This window comes from Canis lupus, chromosome 5 (genome assembly GCF_011100685.1).
Source record: "Canis lupus familiaris isolate Mischka breed German Shepherd chromosome 5, alternate assembly UU_Cfam_GSD_1.0, whole genome shotgun sequence".
In the NCBI taxonomy this organism is placed as follows: Eukaryota; Metazoa; Chordata; class Mammalia; order Carnivora; family Canidae; genus Canis; species Canis lupus.
Genome location: NC_049226.1, coordinates 18,947,936 through 18,972,424, shown reverse-complemented (window position 1 = coordinate 18,972,424; position 24,489 = coordinate 18,947,936). Strand labels below are relative to the sequence as shown.

The 24,489-nt window shown below is 39.4% G+C and overlaps 1 protein-coding gene across 1 annotated transcript; it reads left to right on the top strand.

Moving 5' to 3' along the window:
• Positions 1–10,390: 10,390 nt before the first annotated feature.
• On the top strand, positions 10,391–20,786 carry REXO2 (RNA exonuclease 2). The gene is made up of 7 exons (XM_038536108.1): positions 10,391–10,615; positions 11,502–11,585; positions 14,750–14,827; positions 15,438–15,549; positions 16,910–17,018; positions 18,363–18,416; positions 20,349–20,786. The coding sequence occupies exons 1-7, from the start codon at positions 10,469–10,471 to the stop codon at positions 20,476–20,478; spliced, it is 714 nt and encodes a 237-aa protein (XP_038392036.1). The 5' UTR covers positions 10,391–10,468; the 3' UTR covers positions 20,479–20,786.
• Positions 20,787–24,489: the final 3,703 nt, after the last annotated feature.

The following is a 24,489-nucleotide window of genomic DNA, read 5'->3' as shown; positions in this document are numbered from 1 at the left end:
AATAATTTTCGCCAGTTACAGGAGTCCTCCCCCATTGTGGTTTTGTTTTCTCTGGTTTCAGTTGTCCACTGTCATCTTTGTTCAGAGAGCAGATTATCCTCCATCTGGTCATCTGTCAGTAGTAGCCTAAGTCTAATGTCACAAAGCCTACGTCATCCCACTCCCTTCATTTCAGCACTAGACATCTTACCATTTTGCATCACAAGAAAGGTGAGTATAGTTACAATAAAATATTTTGAGAGCAAGAGAGAGAGACCACATGCACATAATTTTTATTACAGTATATTGTTATGATCTAGTATTTTTTATTTTATTTATTTATTATTCTATTGTTGTTAATCTCTTACTGTGCCTAATTTATCATAGGTGTGTATGTATAAGAAAAAAACAGTATATATAGGGTTAGGTACTATCTGGTATCCACTGGGGGTCTTAGAACATGTCTCTTGCAGATAAAGGGAAACGGCAATAGTTAATTTTGCTTCTGATATTTTTTTAAGTACTGAAATAAATAGTAACTGTGTGTGTGTGCGTGTGCACACGAGTAGGCATGGGGAGTGAAAGCTATCTTGTGTGGTTTCTTTTGTCATTTTGAGCAGATGTAAAAATATGTAAATAGTCATATTTTTTCAGGATTTTTTATGGCCTTGTTTTTCTATTTAAGTGTTTAACCCATTTAAAATTTATTTTAAGTATTGTGTGAAGTTCTGATCGAACCAGTTTCTTTGCTAGTCTATTTCTCCCAACACTATTAAACCAGTGCCTTTATTTAACTATTTTTTCAGAATTCAAAATATAATCAAGAAAACATAATTTTTCAGGTTGGAAGAAAAATTCAATTATGATTTTGACTATGATTGTATGAATCCCAGAAACTAATAACAGGCATTCAGGTTTGAATGTGAAATGACTCATTGCTGGAGTATAAGCACATCAAGTCACAGATTTGAGATCCTCTAGTATCTATTTTAAGATGGGCCTCCCTCCAAATTTGGCAGATCTCTAAGTTTAAATTAAAAAAATTAATTCCTATTCATAAAGAAATAATTCTATTAAAAATTTCTTATTGTGGTAAAATATATAAAATTTGGTATTTTAACCATTTTAAATTGTACGGTTCAGTGGCATTTAGTACATTCACATTGTGTAACCATCACTCTGTATTTCCAAAACTTTGTCACCGCAAACACACTCTGTACCTGCTAAGTAGTAACTTCCCGTTCTACTGCCCTTCCCACCCCCAACATTTTAGCCCACAGACTTTCTGCCTCTATGAAATTGCCTTTTCTAGATATACAGGTGAAATCATGCATTATTTGACCTTTTATGTCTGGCTTATTTCATGTATCATAATGAAAGGAGTAGTTGTAGGAAGTAGTTGTTACTATTTGTTTATGAATGAAGAACAAGATGCTTAGACAGTTTTCATTACTATCCCAAGGTCATATAGGTAAGTAGTGTCAGAATTTGAATATAGGTCTTTCTGACTCCTAGTACCTCATTTTACCCCCATCGCTGGTCCTCTGGTCATCTCAAGATGAAGTGTTTTGCTTTGGAAACCACTGTACAGATGGGGGAAAAAAAGGTAAAAATAATTTATTAGTTTTTTTATGTCTGTAATTTTTTATTTTTTTAAAAGATTATATTTATTTATTCATGAGAGACACAGAGGGAAAGGCAGAGACACAGGCGGAGGGAGAAGCAGGCTCCATGCAGGGAGCCCGATGCAGGACTCCATCCCAGGACCCCGGGATCACGACCTGAGCCGAAGGCAGACGCTCAACCACTGAGCCACCCAGGTGTCCCTACATCTGTAATATTTAAAATCCATACCTTTTCCTCTCAAAATGGAAATCAAAGACTACTTTGAGGTCAGTGCAGAATGAGAAGATAGGAATTGGAGAATGTCTTCCTTTTTGAATAGTTGGGATGAGTCATCAAAGTTTTCTCTAAAGTGAAGTACATATTTCTTACTGCTTTTCACAGGAAGCGAAAGAGATAAAACAAATTCCAAGAATGAAATAGTTATACTAAGGAGTTAGTAGAGTTTGCCTTTAAAGCAATGCTTACATTTAGCTGTATGAGTAATAAGTCTGTGAAATAAAATGAGATATGTGAAATTAGATGAAACAGAAATAGGTCATTAATATTTTGGTTGTGGCCTGAGGTGACTAAAATACAAAGGTGAATGATAAGCTCTGAAGAGAGTCTAATTTCATGAACATACTTCTGGTGTATTAGTTCACTCTTAGTTTATTTGCTGTTAAGGAAAATTCAAAAAATATGGAAAGCTAATTATGCCATTTTCCCAACAATTACTTTTCTGCATGAAGTTTTGTTGTTGGTGTTGCAAGATTTCTCCCCTTTCAAAATTACATTCTGAGTGCTGTTATGCTCATTTAAAATTTAATGCAAGTGTTTGAAGATGGCACTTAATTTACCATGGAGAAATAGAATTACTGCTGTCAGCACTTATGTTTGAAAAATTTTGTCAGGACAATATAATTATTTTAAAAAACAATGTTCATTCAAAGGAGAAGATTTCATTTGTGAAAGTGATCATTCTAAAGCTTGTCTCAGCAGCTGTGCTTCTGTGGTTTATTCTCCTAGAACCAGGTATCTTTTCTCAATTTCATTGTTTTTTATCTCTTTCCCTTTATTTCTCAAGGGTTTTTTTTTTTTTTTAATCAGTGGCAGTGTGTTTCTTAATGAACTTAATAAACTGATTTGCTCTTCCATTCTCTCCAAAGCATCAAGAAAGAACCTTTATGGGACACGTGGGTGGCTCAGTGGTTGAGTATCTGCCTTTGGCTCAGCTCATGATCCCGGGTCCTGGGATTGAGTCCTCAATCCCACTCCCCAGAGGGAGCCTGCTTCTCCTTCTTCCTATGTCTCTGTGTCTCTGATGAATAAATAAATAAAATCTTTTTTTTAAAAAAAAGAACCTTTATTACTCACTTTGTCAACTTGTAATTCTCTGATTTGTTTCTCAAGCTGCAGCAGAATTTTGTGTTCTTTTTAAAAAAATATTATATTCATTTATTATTTGAGAGAGTATGTGCACACAAAAGTGGAGGCAGTGTGAGGGGAGGCAGGAGGAATAGGGAGGGGAAGAGCAGAGGAAGAGGGAAAGGGACAAGCAGACTTCACGATCCATGCAGGGCTCAATCTCACAACCCTGAGATTATGGCCTGAGCTGAAACCAAGAGTCAGACACCCAACTGACCGATTCACCCAGAATTTTGTATTCTTTTTTTTTTTTTAGATTTTATTTATTTATGTATGAGAGACAGAGAGAGAGAGAGAGAGAGAGGCAGAGACACAGGCAGAGGGAGAAGCAGGCTCCATGCAGGGAGTCCGACGTGGGACTCGATCCTAGGTCTCCAGGATCCTACCCTGGGCCAAAGGCGGGGCTAAACTGCTGAGCCACCGGGGCCACCCAGAATTTTGTGTTCTAATGACCAAATACGATGACATCTTTCCAAACTCTTCCTGAGTTTGAGACTGATGACTTCATTCACATTTTTTCTTCCTTTATTTTCTGTAATGCTGCATTTTGTTAAAACGTTTCCTATTCTTACCATCTTGACCAACAGTTAATCTGTCTCTGATTTCCTTTCTTCACTCACCACTTAAATATAGGTAATCTCCAAAGCAAATTCTGTAGGGGTTAGGAATTGAGTTAGGTTATCAAAAACAGAGGCTCAAAGATAGTAGCTTCACAAAGTAGAGATTTTTCTTACACCCAAACCAAGTTTCTAGCTAGTATGGAAGCTCCCCTAAGTCACTATGCCTAGAGAGACCAAAATTGCTCCTATCTTCCTGCTATAGCGTCCACACCACTAGTTCTATGTTCAAGATTGTACCATGGTGCATGATAGATGCTAAGGCTTCAGCCACTGTGCTAAAATTCCAGGTAACAGGAAGGGCAAAGAACACTTCCAGTTAAGTCAATTCCTTTCAAGAAACCTTTTGGAAACCCAATCATATCATTGACTAGAACTTAGTCACATGACTACAGCCAGCCACAAGGATGGCAAGTGTTTTGCTAAAACTCAGAAATATGTCATGCCTGAAGAAAGAGGTGTATTTGATAGTTAATGATCAGTCTTTGCCACGGTCTGTTTTCTCAGATGCTGGCTAGATGATCAGAAATGATCAAGAAATGGTGAGTGGGGTGGGTCTGTCATATACTAATGATGATTTACGCTATTTATTAAGCACCTGCCCCATGCCAGGTATTAGAGTCACCTTGTTTAAGGAAATATTGGTAGCAATGAGCTGAGGTAGGTTTGAAATTCAGCTAGTTTGTCTCCAAAGCTTTTTTTTTTTTATATTATACATTGCCTACACTGAATATTCATGTACATATACATATTCTTTTGTCCAGTAATTAGACTGCTCTAGCCTGATGTCATAATTTCCAGGAGTATTACACTGGACTATTCAGAATTATAGAGTTGTCTAAATTTGGTTGCAATGTTAATTACTAATCGATTCAAGTTTGTAATCAAGACACCTAGAGATCTCCAGGTAAATTGGTAGTAGCACAGCACCAGGTGCAAGAGGCTAAATCTGAACAACCTGAGGGTGCCAATGAGAAACTGACCGAACGGACTCACACTTACCTCTCCGAGGCCCTCCACCTGAGTCACACAGGACCTCAGCTCTGCAAAGCCTCCTTCACAAGTACTTGCAGGACTTCTAAACAAGCCTAACCTCAGGACACTGCCTTTGTACGAGGTTGCCCTTGTCTGATTTCCTGTTTCAAATCTTGAAATGTTACTCCATGTTTTCATGGAGAAATTAGCAAGGCCAGGTGCAAGAGGCCAGAACTGTTACGCCAGTGGCCCTTCTTCCACATGGAAGGTAAGTATGAGGAATGAGAAGAAATATTCCTCCTGATTCCCCACCCTTGCTCCTGCATTGCTTCGGTTTTGTCTTTTTAAAAATTTTGTTGGACTGGTGGAGAACTCAAGCAGTGTTGTGTGATACCATTATCATATGTACTTTTTATTGAAAAAGTTCTTCTGGAACACCTGCATCCTCTCTGTTCTCCATAGACTTTAGACACATATCCAGTAGGGACTAAGCCAGGAGACAGATCTACTACATGATAGGTGCTGTGTTGTCAGAATTACCCTCTTCCTCCCTCTGACTTAGTCGGCTTCTGTGCTACACTATGCTTTGTTTCTGGCTGCTTCTTCCTTTAGTTGATTTCTCTCCCAGGATTTGTCCTACTCTTCCAAGAAACCTGCTTCTCATGGGCTTGCTTCACCAGTTTGTTCAATATGTGCCAACATGTATAAATCCAGCTGGGATTTTTTTTTAATGTGTGAACTGGGCTTAAAAATTAGGTTTGCAAAAAATGAAGTTTGGAATGAGCCTATAGCAGTATTTTTTAGACAACTTGCAACCTTCTCTCCCATTGCTCCATCTATCCTCTCTATGTATATGACTTCCAAGTTCATGTCTCCATCTGTGCCCTCTTCCTAGCTGCCTGCTGGATACCTCTGTGTAGTTGTCTAACCTTTCCGAAGTGTGACTCCAACCATTCCAAAATTGAACTCTTTTCTTGCATTTGTTCTCTCCATTGGGTTTCTCTCTTATTTTAAAGACTAATCATTCTAGTTGCTTAGATTCAAGATATTTTTTCTATATCAGTGAGGGTGACAAAACACGAGAGACACCAAACTCTGGGAAATGAACAAGCGGTAGTGGAAGGGGAGGTGGGTGGGGGGTTGGGGTGACTGGGTGATAGGCACTGAGGGGGGCACTTGGCGGGATGAGCACTGGGTGTTATGCTATATGTTGGCAAATTGAACTCCAATAAAAAAATTTAAAAAAAGGATATTCTTTCTATCTAGGATAGGCTTACCATAATACCTGTTGTAAAAGTTACCTTTTATAAGAATTTAATTCAATTTCCATCCTCCTGTATTTCTTCAGACAAAATGAATCCTTTCCCCTATATTCCCATAGCACTCTCTAATCTCTAAAGCATTGGCACAACTCCCTTTTTTAAATTTTGTATCTTCTGATTTGCTTACAGAAATAAATGAGCATATATTATATATTACATTAGACATTTTATATGTTTTTGTTTAGTCAACCTATTTTACAGATGGAAAAATTAAAGCTGTTTCCTTATCTGCAAAAGAAAGAATTCTTTTTTTTTTAAAAAATTATTTATTTATTCATGAGACACAGAGAGAGAGAGAGAGAGAGGCAGAGACACAGGCAGAGGGAGAAGCAGGCTCCATGCAGAGAGCCTGATTTGGGACTAGATCCCGGGTCTCCAGAACCACGCCCTGGACTGAAGGCGGTGCTAAACTGCTGAGCCACCCAGGCTGCCCAAAAAGAAAGAATTCTAAACCCAAAATAAGCCATCTTATTCTTGGATGGTAAGACCATCTTAATATCTTAAATACCTACAGTGTCTGGTATAATAAATATCATCTTAATAAGTGTATTTTTGCTTTGATATTCTAGCATAGTGTTTGATATACACCAAGGATTCAGTGTTTGTTGAACTGAATCGAGATAAAATGCAATTCAAATGCCATGAAAGCCTTTATAGAGTGTCCATTTTGTGCAAGCTGTATTTTGAAGATTATGTTTGGCTTCTATTTTTACCACTTTTTTTTTTACAGTGATAAAGGGTAAAGGCAAAAGATTTATCCTTTATTCCCTAGATCACTAGAAGGAAGTAAATAACAGTTATCAGTAGTTATCTGCAGTAAACCTGATGTCAACATTTCTCAAGACAAAATTCCACAAAGCAGTTGAAAGGAAGAGATATTATCATCAACTGGTAAGTATTCATGAGGTACCTACTGCCTGTTTAAAGATATTTTATAAACTGTAGGACAGTTTACAGGTGTGAAGTAGTTTCATTACTTCGGTGACTACTAACCAGTACAGCTACTATTATATGGCTTTGTGCTAGTCTTATGAAAATACAAAAATAAATGTGTTTGGGGACACCTGGGTGGCTCAGCAGTTGAGTGTCTGCCTTCGGCTCAGGGCGTGATCCTAGAGTCCCACATCTGGCTTTCTGCATGGAGCCTGCTTCTCCCTCTGCCTGTGTCTCTGCCTCTCTCTCTCTCTCTCTCTGTATCTCTCATGAATAAATAAATAAAATCTTTAAAAAAATGTGTTTGGAAATTAAAGTCTAGTTTAATAGAATGGTGATAAAGCATATCAGATCAAGTTCACAACACAATTTTATTTTTTTCAGTTTTAACGTTAGTTTTATAAACTCGCTATCACAATTAACAGGATGAACCACGACTTCTAAGAGGGAGTAGTATAGGGAAGGACATTTTAAAAGGTAGGATTTGGAATGGTTCTAAAAGGGAACCAAGGGGAGTGGGGATAACCTCTGGATTATTGTATTTATTGTATAGTCTTTGCTTAGGAAGTGAGAGAGCAAAGTAGGTCTGGGGAAGTCCTGGTAGGAAAGCTCAAGTAAAAAAACAAACAAACAAACAAACAAACAAACAAACAAAAATATATATATATATTAAAAACCATGTCAGTATTCCCAATAGCCAAAGGGAAGAAGCAACCCAAGTGCCCATCAACTGATGACTGGAAAAACAAGATGCTATATTAATAAAAATATAATGAAATATCATTCAGCCTTAAAAAGGAAGATAATTCTGATGCATGCTATGACATGGATGAAATTTGAGAACATTGTGCTAAGTGAAATAAGCCAGACACAAAAGGACAAATATTGTAGGATTCCACTTATCTGAGGTACTTAGTGTAGTCAAATTCAGAGACACAGGAAGAATGGCCAAGGGTTGGGTGGGTGGGAATGGAAAATTAGTGTTTAATTAATATGTATTTTCAGTTTGAGAAGATGAGAAATTTCTGGAGATGCATGGCATTTATGGTTGCACAACAATGTAAATGCACTTAATGCCACTGAACTGCACACTTAAAAGTGGTTAAAATGGGAAATTTTATTTTACTATAATTAAGAAAATCAAAGTAAAAGCAATGTAAAAAAATAATGATTTCCCAATTAGGGGAGAGTTTGTGTGGCCTTGGCCATGTTCTGCTAGAAACATTGTCATTGATTCTGTTGGAAACATCAAGGGCTGACTACCAGCCGTGCTGAGAAGCTAACTCAGAGCCCTGCTTATTCTTATTTAGACACTAAAAAGTCCAGATAAATGTGGAATGCTGTGTCTGAACACCTTTTATCTGATCTCTGCCCCCTGGGGTGACAATTGAAGCAGCTTCTCTGTGTCAGTGACTCACAAGGGCTCAGATTCTTTGAGTAAGAGATGTTCTATTGTCACTAAAATGACTTCAAACACCAAAGTTTATCACGGTCTGTGATATTAGAGGACAAGATTTCTTATCACTATAACCTTGTTAATTAACAAAAGCAATTTTTATGGGACCGGAACAGAATTGAAAAAAACAAAGTATCTGACAGAGTGGTGTGGAAAAGACAAAGAGATGATTGAGCCCGCTGTGGGATGAGGCTGCTTGCAGATTCTAGTGTTTCATGTTCTTGTGTCTGTCCTCAGATACATGGGGGGCACGGAGTGGGGGGGGGGGATCTGTGAATTTGGTGCATACGTTGCTCTGCTTTGGGACCTTAAGATCTTTAAGATCACCAATGCAATGATATGACACACAAAACCCAACAACTGTTAAGTCTCCTTACATTATAGCACCATTTACCTAACGTGTGTCTTTTTCGTCATAAAGTACGTTACTATGAAAACCTAAGTCTGAAAAATGTCCACACATAATTTTAACTACACAGCATTTTAAAATTAAGGTCATCCGTTTTTAGGAATGTAAAATAGCATTTTCTAAGTTGTGATTTCTAAGAAAACAATGTTCCAGTAATAGCTCTGAAAGCAAAAGGTGTTCTGTGAAAATTTAAAGAACTAAGAATCCTTCAGAAGGATGATGAAAAGCCCAACTGATAAAAGTTTCTGCACTCCAATTGATTCTACTTTCTATGAATCAAGTTAAAAACTAAGGGGAAAAAAGGAAGGAATGTAGACTCTTTATCTTATAAAGTAGGCTACACATGAGTAAAAAGCTATAGCAAAACAATGTGACTCATCAGGCAATGCAGTTATAATGTATACAGGCTGTGCACAATAAAAGGCTTTATGAAATATGCAATCTGTGCACACCATTTCATGACCCTTCAAAGAGTTTCTATGTGCCCTGGCAGGTGGTGGGTTGGGTTACACCAAAGGAATTGCAGGTGATACCCAGTATACTACACTGTCCTTACAACTCTGATTAGGCAACAAGTTTCTCTCTCACAAAACCAGCTCACCAGGTATGAATTACTATGCGATGGACCACAAGCTCTGTAATTAGTGGCAATACGGCTTTCAGAAAAAAAAAAAAAAAGAAAAAAAAAAGAAAAAGAAAAAAGAGGGTATATTAATTCCAGGCCAGGCCAAGATGCGTGACAAAGTTGCACGCTGCACGCGGATTTGCTACTGAATAGCCAAGATTTAAGAGACTCATGCAATTTGACACCACAGGGTCCACTGGTTCTGTTGGCTCTCTGGACTCCTGGAAATGATGGAAACAATAGTTACCTCTGACAGATACTTCGATCAAAACCAAAGCCGATTGCAGAGCGAACCAGCTGTTTCAGTTCATTTTGATTTGCTGCATAGGTTCCTTATGAAAGGACGAGATTTAAACTCCGAGCACTTGAAAGGGTGAAGCAGGAAGTCCTTCCCATTGACACCCCACAGCTGAGCTGATAACACAGACCACCTCCCTGCATCAGGAATAAGGAGCGACCCTTTGCCAAAGAAGGAAAGTCTTACCGAACAGGTAACGTTCAATCCCCCCTAAAGGGATCTCACGCATCTCTAAAGGATTTGACAGTAGTCGACTTGGCCTTCTAGCCTAAAAAAGCAGCACACCGCAGTCCTGCTGTATGTCGACGAGATAAATACTCAGTGTGGACCTGAGCTGCAGGTAAGTTAAAAAAAAAAAAAAAAAAAAAAAAAAGAGGAGGGGGGGCAAAAAGGGCAAGGATATATTTGGAAAAAAAAAAAAACAGTTCTTTTTTTTTTTTTTTTTACCAAATAAAGTAGAAGCTTTCTTTCTTTCTCAACCAGGCGGTTTGCAACTAATCCAAAACTCAGGAAATAACTCTGCGAAACGAATAAACTTAGTTCAGGAAAACATGCGCGTCCAGTAACATCCGAAAACACGTGGCGGGGGTGGGGAAAGCGGTCGGAACACCGCGCGAGACTCCAAATCCCATGACCCCATTCGGCAGGTGAGCCGGGCTGTGCAGGGCCCGCCGGCGCACTGGATGCTGGGGCTTGTGGTTTGGGCTCCTGCGCCTCCCCGCGGGTTTGCGACGTTTAGCGACCATCGCGCCTGCGCCCGCGCCCGCGCCGGCTGGGAGGCTGCGAGGCTGCGAGGCTGGGGCCGCGGCGGCTCGCGCCGGGTGATGCTAGGCGGCTCCCTGGGCTCCAGGCTGTTGCGAGGTGTGGGTGGGAGCCGCGGGCGGTTCGGGTCGCGAGGTGTCCGCGAAGGTGGCGCAGCCATGGCGGCGGGGGAGAGCATGGCTCAGCGGATGGTTTGGGTGGACCTGGAGGTGAGTGCGGCGGGCGGGGGCGGGGGCGAGGGCAGGCGGGCGGGCGGGCGGGGCAGCGGCGGGGCCCGGGGCGGCAGGTGGGCGGCAGGTGGGGGGCGGCGGGCCGGCGGGGCGGGCTGTGCGCTTGCTTTCCCGAGGGGACGGCTCCTCCGTAGGGCTCCCCCGCCCGGGTGCCGACCCCCGCCGCCGTGGCCGCTCGGGGCTCGGGGTCCCTGGGCTGGACCCCAGACGCCCCCGCCCCGCCCCCCCGCCCTTCCGCAGCCTCCCGGGACCCTGGCTTGGTTTAGCCGGACGGGACTCCAGAGATGACTCAGCCTTACCTCTTCTCCCACAAACGAGAAAACTGAGGCCCGGAGAGAGGATGGAGCCCCTTCAAGGTCACGCTGTTAGGTCCTGAGTGGGGACTAGAACCCAGTTCTGATCCCTTTGGGGTTTCCACACTCCTGCCGAAGCCTCCCCCCTCCTCGGTTGAACCTCAGTTTTCTTACCTAGGAAATGGGGGTAACAGCAGTGCTTTCTACACTCGATGGTGGTGGAGATCAAGGCGCGTCATTGACACGAAAACTTTGTGAACTGCGGGGATGTAGTGATGGGAGTTGTCTAACTCTCACCAAATTGAATGCTGTCAGCACTCAATTTTGCTGACTTTGCATCCGTCCCACAGTAGAACCGGGGTGCCGGACATATAGCAGGCCTTTGGTAAATATTTATGGAATAAATGACTCATGTTTAGTGCCTCGGGGGCTTGCCAGAGAAGCATTATTGTCTTTTATCCTGGCAATGGGATATAAATGGAATATGCTCGAGGGAATTACTGTTAAATGAAATTGAGAAAAATAGACCGGGAAGATGGTTTTGTGTGTTTCATATTTGTTTTTGATTGCAGATGACAGGATTGGACATTGAGAAGGACCAGATTATTGAGATGGCCTGTCTGATAACTGACTCTGATCTCAACATTTTGGCTGAAGTAGGTGATGCCGTGTAATCCAGTCATACTGTTTATAGAGTATTAGAAACCTAAATCCTTTCTCCCCCCCCCCCCACATCTCTTTATTTAAAAAAAGTAATAATAATAAAACTGAGGTACATATAGGTTAACTTCCAAAGGAATATGCTAGGTCATAGTAGGGTTACTTCTGGAACCAAAGTAGTCTATCTCACAATCTGGTTATTTTTCAATAATCCACGCCCAAAGTTACAGAAACGTATAATGCTCTCGTCTACTGAGACCTTACTGTGTGCTGCGCACAGTTCTAAGTGCTTCACATCTCTACTCTCAGTCTTCACAACAACTATAAGGTTGGTAGTTAATACTCATTTTATAGAGAAGGACGTTTTGGCACAGAGGTATTGGGTAATTTGCGCGGGGCCACCTGGCTCATTACTGGGGGAGTCAGGAATTTATCCCAGGCAGTTTGAATAAAGTGTTTCTAACCAATAAGAAGACAACCAGCTATTGTATCAGGGTTAGTGACTCATGCCAGAATTATATTGTCACCTTATTTAAACCTATATTGTCACCTTAATTTTCACTTGACTCTCTGTGTCCAGTTTCTGCCTTCTCAACGAGGATGTGTGCTTGTCTAGATCTGTAGTAAGACTTTGGAATTCCTGTTGATAAAGAATCAGAATAGTCTCTTGTTGATTTATTGGGCATGATTAAGGTTTTAACATGCTGCTTTTAACTGAAGTATTAAGCAGAATAGCACACCTGTTGCCTTTTGGACACTTAAGAGGCATTTGAGAAGTGTGCGAGGGCATCTGATTGGTAGTGGGCCTGGAATTGGTCCCTAGTCTCATATTGTCAGCAGTTTCAGAGGCCCTAAGGAACTCCAGAATAGGAACACAGTAGGGATGTTTGTGGGAAAAGGTTAGTCCTGTTAGAATCAGTTCCCAGAGAGCGGGAATGATGTGCTCCCTACATCAAGTGGATTTCATAAATCTACAGTAAGACTTCCACTTAGTAAGCAAGGGATGGGAGAAGGCCTGTATAGATGAATTGCTACTTTTGTGGAGTATCAGGCCTACATCCTGGAGTTACCACTTGCTACATCAGCTGGAGGAAAATCATGAGACTTGGTGTTTCTCATTGTAACAAGTAGCTCCTGTGGTTTTTTTTTTTTTTTTTTTTTTTTTTTTTTTTTTTTTTTTTTTTAGCTTTATATAAATAAAGTTCTGCGTTTTAGGTTTGGTTGTTTTTTTCCTGTCACTTGGAATTTATTGCGGATGAATAGTGAAGAGAAGTGTCTTTATTTTGTGAGCCCTACTTACCCTTGGCTGAAGAAGAGTTTTTCCTTTAGACTGTTGATATAATGTGAAATACTGACAGTTTAATGGACCAGTTAGTTAATATGTACCCTGGAGGAAATTTGGGTCTGTATTCACACAGCTGCAGATGAGTGTAGCATTTGTAAATAGACTCAGTCAGATGAGGATAAGAATGTTAAAAAAAAAAAAAAAAATGCTCAGGGGCTGTTGGCACTAAAGTGTCATTTCTGTGGAAAATATGTTTTATTCTTGTGTATGAGTCTGAGGAAAATGTTTTATGCTGGTAGAAGAACAAACATCCTACCCTGAAAATTTTTCTGTAGGTAGCTTAGTGTGCCAAACTGGGACCTAGAATAAGTTAGATTGCCTTAGATTAATAGTTTGCTTTTCCCATCATAGTTTGTTAAAAACGTTTTTTTTGTTGCTTTTTTTTTTTTTTTTTTCCAATATGAAGTTTTTGGTTTTTTAAAAAGCATGTCATCAGAGCAAGTTTTTTGCTTCTTAAAAGATTGCCTTGACCAGTTTTCTTATTTAGCTGAAATTCCTTGTTAGTTGTAAGATGTCAGATAGTCAAATTCGAGCCATCTCTCTCAGGGATCACAAACTATTTTTACCAGCTTAGTAGGAATAATGCCTTGGATTCATAAAGTACTTTTCTTCCAAAAAGTTCAAAGAACTTTGATGTCTGTAATTTCTTTTATCTTGTTAAACATCCCGTTGAGGAAAGGGGGGCGGTTTGTTATCACTATCATACAGGAGAAACTATGCCCAAGATGACTTGTTTTAATGCCACCAGTCAGGCTTCTGTTATTGCTGGGACTCTGCCTAAGACACTCAGAAGTTCTGTGTTCTGTTAAGTGGAACAGAGAATTTGGGACCAAGTGTTGCTTTTTTATCCCCCCAGATGTTGCCAGTTACCTTTTTTTTTTTTTTTAAGACTTTTTAAAAATGTATTTATTTTTTTAAGATTTTATTTATTCATGAGAGACACAGAAGGAGAGAGAAAGAGAGGGGCAGAGACACAGGCAGAGGGAGAAGCAGGCTGCATGCAGGGAGCCCAATGTGGGACTCGATCCCGGGTTTCCAGGATCAGGCCCTGGGCTGAAGGCGGTGCTAAACTGCTGAGCCACCCAGGCTGCCCACCAGTTACCTTTTTAACTTTTTGATCTAAAAGTGCCATTAAAATTAAGCAGTATAACTTTATCCGAACTCTATTTGTATTTTGCCCTGTTCTGCTGCTGCATCCTATTCCCCAAAACTTGTGTATTTTCTTGGCATTTTGTATGCATATATAAATGTATGTTTTTTTTTTTTAACATGTGTACATGAAATCACATGCACGTATATACTGTTCTGCAATTGCTTTTTTCACTTGGCAATATAGACACTTTCCAAAATGAACTCCTAATTAGAGGTTGGCAAGCAGTTTCTAAAAAAAAGACTGAATGGTAAATATTTTAGGCTTGGAGTGCCACATACTACCTATCACATGTTTGTTTTACAACTCTTTACAAATGTAAAAATAATTCTTAGCTTACTGATAGTAAAAAACAACAACAACAAAAAACCAAAAATATACAAAGGCTGGGGCTATGGTTTGCTGACCATTGATAGACTACCAGTGTCCTCTGTTAATAGGCATTTCACTTTTCAGAGGTGTGTATGTGTGCGTGTGTGTTCAGTCATTCCTTTTTGTCATTGTAAACAGTGCTGGAATGAATAAGGACTACTTAGATAACAAAGGGCCCTCATCTCTTTCTCTGCCATCTATATATTTAATCCTGACAGCAGCGTAAACTTTACCTCAGAAACCACGGTTATCCCTGTCGATTCTGGATGACTAATGGCTTTTCCCATCCACAGGGTCCTAACCTGATTATAAAACAGCCAGATGAGTTACTGGACAGCATGTCAGATTGGTGTAAGGAGCATCATGGGAAGGTAACATTACCAAATAACAGGAGTGCTGCTTTGGGGATCAGTAACAAGCGTGTTGCTCCCACATCTGAATCCTATACCATTGTTGGATGGGATTTTAAAAAGGGTTAGAGGAAGATTGCTTGGCGAGCCTGGGAGACTGCTTGCTTGTTTACCTGTCATCTTTGGGACCTCTCGAGATCATCTCCTCGTGAATGTTCTCTTTTTTCCTCTCCTGCATTCAGTCTGTCGCGAACGCATTGTGGATTGTCAAGCATTGCTCAAATCAGTCTTTTGGATAAGGTTAGACATCAACTTTCAGAGAAGGGGGCGTGCTGCTCACCTGTTAATAGTTGTTTCATCCCAGAGCTTATATCCTTGGACTTTGAGCACCATCTTTTTTGACTGTGTGGAAATGCTATTAACAATCAGGAACATAGCTTATATGACCTGGATTCTTTAAGAAAAAAAAAAAAATCAGTGCAAAGATGGCAGTTTCAGTTTGAACTTGTGCTTTATAAATGGTCCATCTATGGTTATATTTGCCCATTTTAGAAGTGAAGTTTCATTTCTGGATGCCTTTGAAAACTGACTTGATGTGTTTCTGGTGGGGGCTGGGGATTCTCTCTTGCAGTCTGGTCTAACCAAGGCAGTGAAGGAGAGTACAATGACATTGCAGCAGGCAGAGTATGAATTTCTGTCCTTTGTACGACAGCAGACTCCTCCGGGGCTCTGTCCACTTGCAGGTAAAATCCAATCCTATGTATACCTTGTAGATAGTCTTCCATTGTAGTGGTTCAAGAGACTGCAGTTCCAGAAAGATCAGCTAAGACCATCATGCCTTTCACTTACCCTGATTTGGATTATACATCTTAATTTTGTGTTCACGTTTCTTTGTGTAATTTGTAACATGAGTATTGGGGAAATGCCCTGAAACCCGACATGGGATCTGGGGTACATAGACTCACTCAATAATATTTCCTCTCCTATTTTTATCATGGAAGAATTTCACATGTACAGGAGAGTTGGATTTAGTAACGGTTACCCTTGCGCCATGTTTGTTTTCCCTCTGGTTTTTTTTTTTTTTTTGTTTGTTTGACATTTGAAAGTAAATTGCAAGCGTTTTGATGTCTCATTCCTAAGTACTTCATCAAGCATTTCCTCAGAGTAAGGACATGTTCTTGTGTAGCCACAATATCAATATCATGTTTAAGGTAGTTAAAAATAATTCAGTAATACCGTTTGAGATCTGGTCCACATGCAAAATGTCTAATTGTTTTTGAACCAGGACTCAATCAAGACTCATGCATTCTACTTGGTTATGTCTCTTCAGTCTCTTAATCTAAAATGTCCACCTGTTTTTATTTTTTAATTTTTTTCCTGTGTAACATTGACTTCTTAAAGAAACCAGGCTGGTTCTACTAGGATTTTGAAAGTCCTGCCATTGTCAGGGAAAAGTTAATGATCTGTGGAGGTGTATTTGTATTTGTATATGTAATTGATGTAATAACTTACACTTTCCTTAAATTTCACTTAAAAAAAAGTTTAACTTTACCTCCTAGAGCATATATTGTATATATATTTTCCCTCTAGCTAGTGTGGCTGGTGTCTATTTTAAAGTACTTATTTGAAATTTAGTGTTTTTTATATAAATTACTGTATGGAAACATGAATATGGATATGATTTGTTAAAATTGGAATGTGAATAAAGGTTTATTTACTTAACGTGGTTCAGTTAAGTTTTTAGTGTTAATAGTGTGGATTTCATGACACTGGGAGAAAATTTGCACATCTGGTATGATCTGAGAAAGTAACAAATAGATTTGTGCATTATTTTAAGTATGTGGAATGATAGATTTATTCTTTTGTCCGTAGAGAGGCTGTTTATAAATGTATTATGAGCTAGACTGACTAAATACTCAGAAGTCCGTACTTGTAACCAAATCAGATGCACTCAAACCTGATTTAAAAGTTCTGGGATGCTTTTAGGAATTATCTGAATTAAAAAAAAAAATCATCTCCATTTCCATACCAGTTAATGAATTTTTATATCCTGTTGTATATTGCTAGAAATACACAGATGCGGTATGCTTCGTGTCTTTCTAGGAAATTCAGTTCATGCAGATAAGAAGTTTCTTGACAAATACATGCCCCAGTTCATGAAACATCTTCATTATAGAATAATTGATGTGAGCACTGTTAAAGAACTGTGCAGGTAAGGGCTATATTTAGGACACATTAAATTGCCTCATTTAGCATGTTTTAATTGGGAATTTGTGGAAAGTAATTGAACTGTAGAACTGAGGGTGCCCAGTGGGTGAGTAACTTCATCCCTTTCTCACTTGGACAGGTCCTTAATTGATTCTGGACCGGTGAGAAATGGGGGAAACAATGTCAAAAATCTTTTGTATAAATTTCATTAGTCCAGAAAGTTTATTGAGCACCACTCTGTGCCAGGCATTGGCCTATGTGCTGGAAACATGACAGATGAAAAGCCTTAAAATGGCGTAGAAACTAGTGGGGTGACAGATGTGTAAAAAACACACCTGACACATATACTGTGTGGTGACTTCTGTAATGGAAATGTGCATATTGAATATTGAAAGCACCCAAGGGGAAAGGCACCCCTCCCTAAATGTTGGAGGAAGGAATGGGAAATTGGGGAAAGCTTTACATAGGAAATTTAAGTTGAGATTTGAAGAGGAGTAGATGTTTTCCTGCCATTTAAGTAAAGAGGGAGGGAGGATTCCAGAGAACGGGCAGAAGGATGAAGAAATGAGGGCTCGGGAGGATAAGGGAATTAAATAGTTCATCAATGTGGGAGTTCCAAGCACACACTTTGGAAAAGGTGGGATCTCAGGCCAAATGGCATAGGGCTTGTGTGGTGGGCTGAGATGGTTAATGTAAGGGATAGGTTCCTTTAAAAAAGTGTAAGTAGAAGGAGTAGATAGGATTAGATCATTCTAATTATAAGGTGGCAAGAAAAGAGGGAGGTAAGAAAGGAGACTTTTGCCTTATCGGAGAGAGAAGAATCAGCTAGGGATATGGCACTTAGGTTGCAGAGAAAGATGCAGAGAACGTCCCAACTGAGAAGGTCACTTGGCATGGTAGAGAAAGAAAAGCTCTAAAGCAATTCTAGTGTTTCTGTTTTGTACAGTTAGGTGGATGATGAATCTATTGAAAGATAAAGGGGGAAATAGGAGCAAAAGCAGATTTGGTGGATGGGAGCAGGGAGGTCTTGAGGATAGTGTGGTTTTTATAAATGTTGATTAGAAGTGTCCGATGGATCTGTAGGTGGAGAGGTCTAGCAGGTGGTTGCCTGTCCATGACAAACGAGGTGAGGGCTGGAATGGAATGGATCTAGGAATCCTAGACAAGGATGAGCTTACCCTAAGAGAATAGGATAAAGAGAGGGTGGAAGAGAGTCCCCTGCAAGGAAGCATCTTGATAGTCACAACCCAAAGTCCCGTTTCCAGTGTTAATAAATAACTTGAAGGAGGTAATTATCCAGTATATTTGAGACAGTTTCCTTTGAGAGTTCCATTTTTGCTGTGTATAGACGCTGGTATCCAGAAGAATATGAATTTGCACCAAAGAAGGCTGCCTCTCACAGGTAAGTTTGGGTCCTTCCAAGCGCTTGACATGCACATAATCCCGAATTCCTGACTGCTTAAAACAGTATCTCTTCTGCCCTCTCTTGGAGGGTAGGGGGAAATAAAGGTCAATTGGCATAAAGATCACCTTCTTTTGCTAAGATTATTAAGAATTCTGGTCAGGATTCTAGTATTCTGTTCTGAGATATGCAGCATCTTATGTCTTTACCACAGTTTTAAAACTAAAAGATAGCTTAGTTTATAGGTGTGATGAAACAGTCTGTAATCTTTCTAGTAATGAGCAGTACTAAGATTCTTCCCCCACAAGGATATGAATACTTGTAGCGACTTAAAATTAATTAGAACACTTTGTGGACAGTTGTGTAACATAGTTACTTTGTAATATAGTTACTTTGGACACTTTTGAGGGTTTTTTTTTTTTTTTCCAGATCTTTTTTATATTATGTCTATAGACTCAGGCACAGGTACACAAGAAATTCGAAGATCTTGTTTATCTAGTGTCCTGTACTGGCTTTTTTATTTAAAAAATTTTTTTTAAAAATAAATTTTGTCATTTTTCAGGAGGAACGTAAGACTTGATTGGGGATTTAGCAGCTGGCTATGGAGGACATTTATTTAGTTCATCCATGTTCTGAGTCCCTACATACGGTTATAGGCAAACAGACCAAGTCTCTGCTGTAAAAACCCTGGTATTCTAGTGTTTCCTTGTAGGGGTAGATTACACTGACCATTGCACAGCAACACAGGTTTAGAATACCTAATCTGAAACAATTAGGGTTTGATGTCTTTCAGAATTTTTCAAGCTTCAGACTGGTAATAGCGTATCTGTAGTGTTTGCCGTTATATAATATGCCATACAAGGTCTGAAGAAGCATCCCATGATCAAACACATTGATGATTCTGCAGCAAAACATACGGATATGCACACCAAATGGCATTACTAGGAAGTATATACAGCTTCATGTTAAGATCAGGTTTTGCCACATAGTCATAAAAGCCCTTTGGATTTTCAGATGTTTTTTGGATTGAAGATGTAGGTAAGATACCTTATACCTTGATTTAGTCAGATTGTATATTCGACAGTCTGAGCTCTCTACTGCATATCCAAGACCAGGGAAGAAAGCAGAACTCACTTCAGTCACAGCAATAACCATTATAAAACTCTCGCACTAACATGAGTGCAGTTTATTCTGTAGAAGAGGCCTTTGGCTTATTGTACAGAGCTTACTGATTGAGCTGCACACGGTTCAGATAATTTTGGTTACCTGATTTTCAGACCTCAGCAGATGAGAAGCAGCATATTGGAGTAGAAGAGAGGCTATTCTAGCTGGTTGTAGCACAAATCTTTGCCAGAGAGGAAGTAGATCCTCTGTAGCGGTTTGGTACTGTTGATGATGTTTATCATGACTGAGTCGTGAGTTATGTTTGCACATGTCCATATATTTTGTGTAGGGCTGTCAGTATTGCACCATGTTTCCCAAACTCTGTTCCATGAGCTGTTAATGACTATTCCACAAATGTGGTCGATTAAGATTTAGAAACACTGTGTGTAGTACAGCCTCCCCTTGGAAATTCGCAATACACATTAGTATATAAAATACTTTGCAGAGAAGTTCAAGAAAGGAATGCTTGATCTAGGTTTTCCTAGACTTACTTGACACTAGAATTCTTTTTTCCCCCCATAGAACACTTCACCATCTTGAATAGGACAGTTAGGAGACTTTATTTGATAAATTTTAGGAAAATTTTTACTCCAACTCACTTTAAAGAAAAAAAAAAAAAACAAAACTTAGATTTGCTTTATTGAAATGTTCCTCTTTATGATGTCAGATAGTGGCATTTACTGTTGTAAGTCTTGTTACTGTGTAAGAAGTCCTCTTGTTGATTACTTCCTCTGTGGACATTTCAAATCAGTATGTGTTTGCTTGTAGGGCGCTTGATGACATTAGCGAAAGCATCAAAGAACTTCAGTTTTACCGAAATAACATCTTCAAGAAGAAAACAGATGAAAAGAAGAGGAAAATTATAGAAAACGGGGAAAATGAGAAGACTGTGAGTTGATGGCAGTGCTCATGCTGTCGGCACATAGTTCTCGGGAAGCAGCTGCTGGTAGTTGCATTTGGTTTTCTGTTTTGTTCCTGCTGATTGCTTGGCACAGCACCTTCTTTCACTTGTGTCTCCAGATTATTCAAACAGACATCACCTGAAATATCATTTTTCTCCTAACATTCTGTTTTCATTTATGACACAGCAGCATCTCTGTAAGTACCAGGTCATGTCCATCCCTCGGTACATATCTGCATTTGCTTTTAGACCATTTCTTTTGTTTAATAATAATAATAATAAAGCTAGTTCTATTGAAATGCAAACGTTTTTGTACCATCTATTCTTTAGTAGTTTGATGACTGGTACACCACTGGAAAGGGTGGCTTTTTGTCAGTGGTATGGCTAATGTTTCAGTTCTCTTAATGATGTCAGGAATGGGTTACTTTCGTGTGTGAAACAGGAGATGAACCTGTCCTGTTCTACCTTTATGTGTCAAGGATAGATTCAGAGAAGTGAATTTGGACTCACTGTTATAGTTACCAAAGTACCAGAGCTCTGGTTAGCTACTTTTCACTGTACCCAAGAAATTCAAGTCCGTCATCAGAGAGGGATTCCTTAACTAATAAGGTTTACTGAATAGATATTATGTGTAAGGCTGTCACTGTGCTAGTTTTCTAGAACATTGGTAGCCCTGGGTGCAATGCTCTGTAAGTATTTGAGATAGGTTTTTAGCCTGAATATCTTAATTCCTAATTTATGTACTTCACAGCACAGTGTTAAGGTGACTCCTTAGCCAGGGTGTATGTTAGAATCACCTGTCTGTAGAATACAACTCACTCTGACAAATGTCCTCTTAAGACAAGAAATCAGAATTGAGAAAGGCCCATAGGTGACTTCCGCTTGTCCCAGAGAACCACAGGATCTGCAATTGCATTCCCCAGTCCATTATGACCATTATAGGAACATAGCAGTGTGCTCCTACTGTGTAAGGGTAGCAGATCCAGAAATCACTAGACTGTAGATCACAATTATCATAATTGTATGTACTAAGTTGTTTTCGTTTTGCAACAACCGTCTGAGGTGAGAAAGATTTCAACTTTTTCCAAATGAGTGAAGTAAGGCTCAAAGTCATTAAGTGTAGTTAAGTGTAAGCTGATGAAAACATCTGTCTGCTGACTTTTCTGCATGGGTTTTAGCTCATGTGCCAACTTCAGTGGCTTGGAAGACAGGATTATATGATAGTCAAGGACAGAGCTCTTGAATCAAACTCTGACTTCAGACCTGAGCTCTGACACTTACTGAGTGGCTTTGCCAGTTCATTTCTCTCAGCCTCAGGTTTCTTATTTATAAAATGAAGATGACGGTATCTAACTTAATGTTAGAATGAAATACTTTTCATACAGTTCTGAGTTCGGTGCTTGGTACACAGTGAGTTACCCTGTCCTGATAACTAATGTATAGTGATCATGGATTCATTCAGTCCAGGATCTCTGGGAAATGGTGCAGTGATTGATTAGCCAGGGTGGCTGGGGCATTATTTTAAAAAAAGTGCTCACTTAATGGCCTATGATTGACTATGTGTTGCTGAGGATTGCTTCACTACCAGTGTGACCTTGCCTTCATGCCTCCCACTAAATTTGGCAAGGTAGTCTTTGTCCTTACTTGGATTTCAGGAATGTTATAAATTCTAGTATGAGAATAGATAGGAATACACTGGGCTTGGAAAAGGTTCCAAGGAAGCCAGATTGCTGCCATTAATGCTGTGGGGTTCTCCCCTACAGCTGGTCTGCATATCCATCAGGTTAATGGTTTGAGCCCTACTGTTTAGTTTTCTTAAGAATTTTAGCTCCTGGTGCTCATTTTAAATCTTCCGTCCCATGAATGACCTGCTCACTGATTTAATTCTCTGTTCCCTATCTTCCTAATGTAGCAGTGTCCCTTAACGGAGCACATGTTAATTTTTAGCAAGACAATCGGCAACCTGTGAGATAAGCAAATCTGGTCTGATGCAGGTCTGTATGAAGGCATGATGGTTCAGTGATCAGTTCGTTATTCATTAGTCTGCTTAAAAAAAAAAAAAAAAAAGAAATTTAAATCGGTAGTGCTAATTTCACAGGGGATTCCTGAAGCTATGAAGTAATTTCTGTGAAATGAACTGCCACGCAAATTGGTTTAAATATAACTACAGCCTTAAGAATGATCAGTATGTTTGTTTAGCAAAGCTTGCTGTTCAGCGCTCCTGAGGGCTTTTCATTTGGTGGTTCTTCTAGCTGTGCTGTGATTATCCTGCAAGCTGTCTTTGTAGGATTAACCAGGTACATTTCCCCCCGAATTACACTCATAAGGTAAACGAATTAGTACAGTGATGGTAGTCTCCAGTCAGCATTCCTTGAGTGCTCACAGTAGGTAATCTTGCCATTATGATGAGTGTGTGGGCAAGATGGTGTGTGGGCAAGAAGGACCTCCCCGCCCAACCCCAGTTTAGCCATAGGAGGTAAGAAGGAACCGAGACCCCTGTGTCTCTCATTTAAAAAACAATAGGTCTATTTATTAAGAAACCAGCTGACTGATTCATAGGGAAATCGATCATGTCCTTTGGCAGAAGTGGGGTTCTTAAAGAAAAGAGTTAAAAATAGCTAGTTGTAAAATGTTCAAGTGCAATCTTATTAAATAAATTTTGACATATTGATTGCCTTGTGATAGTGCATGAGAGGTCTAGGTACACTCGGGTTTACATCTTGAAAAATTAATAAGCAGCAGGGACAGTGGAAAATTGGTTGTTAGGATAAGCCATCTGTAGCAGATTGATGAGAGCAAAAGCTGTTATGTTCCGTATCTTCTGATGAGGCAAACACTATTAATGCCATGTACTTTGATATATGCTGTATATCTGTTGTGAGTATTGAGTTTCGGTTATTTGACCAAAGCCTTTTAATTTTATGCACTCCCGATTATACCATAGCCATGGTGGTCACTTAAATGAAGAGATTTTCCTTAGTTGAGTATTTTCTACTGAGGAGAGAGTACTTGAAATTTTCTAAGAGGACACTAGTCAACACACAAAAGAGTAATTATGTATGGATATTTATTTAGCTTGCTGTTTTTATTTTTCCTACAATGTATTCATATATATGAAAACATTAAGTTGCACCCCTTAAATACATAATTTCTGTATGTTAGATATCTCAGTTAAAGGCTACCAAAAAGAAGGGATTATAAATCTTCATTCCACTAGAATGTAGACAGATGTAATAGTTGCTTTCATAACTGACTTGTCAAGTTGAATGCATCTGACCTGAGCTTTAATTTGGTGTCCAGGAGAATTTAATCAGTTTCGTTTTGCACTTGGGTTCTATGATAGCGAAAGTAAGAGTCTCTCATTTTGGATTAAGCCCTAGAAAATGGGAAGATTGGAGAGTGTGGAGCAAAAAGATGTTCTTGCCCAACGAAAACATACCATAAACAGCGTGCAGAATCTTTGGGGACCCACAAGAACTTGCATATAACTTGCTTAGCTATGTGAATTCTACAGTTGACCCTTGAACATAGGGGGGTTAGGGGTGCTGACCCAGCACAGTCAGAATCTGCATATATAACTTTTTACTGCCCTGAAACTTTACTAACAGAATCTCTAGAGATCACTTTTCACTGCAGTGCTCATGGAGGGATGATTAGTGCCACATGGCATTTTAAGTGGATACTCAACAACACTTGATGTCCCCTCAGTAGCCACAGGTGGTGGCTAAGAAATTATCATAGAAGTACAATTTGTGATTAAGATTTAATACTGCATCTTCATATTTGTTTATATTCCTCTCAACTGTGAATGGTGCCGTGTACAACCTGCACTACACAGACTATACTGGTTTGTGTAAGTTTTGATAAATCTTATAATAGATTTGTATATATTTTATGGTAGTAAATGTTAAAATAGTATCTACATACATTTTATGCATTTGTGACATACCTAACTTTTTCTTAAATTTTTCCACATCTCCAGGCTATGCAGTTCGTATTATCTGTGAG

Excerpts from the sequence above, each read along its gene's own strand:
- REXO2 (XM_038536108.1), top strand. The coding sequence starts at position 10,469 with ATGCTAGGCGGCTCCCTGGGCTCCAGGCTGTTGCGAGGTGTGGGTGGG. Across the intron at positions 11,586-14,749 it reads ATCTCAACATTTTGGCTGAA|GGTCCTAACCTGATTATAAA; the intron begins GTAGGTGATGCC and ends TCCCATCCACAG. Across the intron at positions 17,019-18,362 it reads ACTGTTAAAGAACTGTGCAG|ACGCTGGTATCCAGAAGAAT; the intron begins GTAAGGGCTATA and ends TGCTGTGTATAG.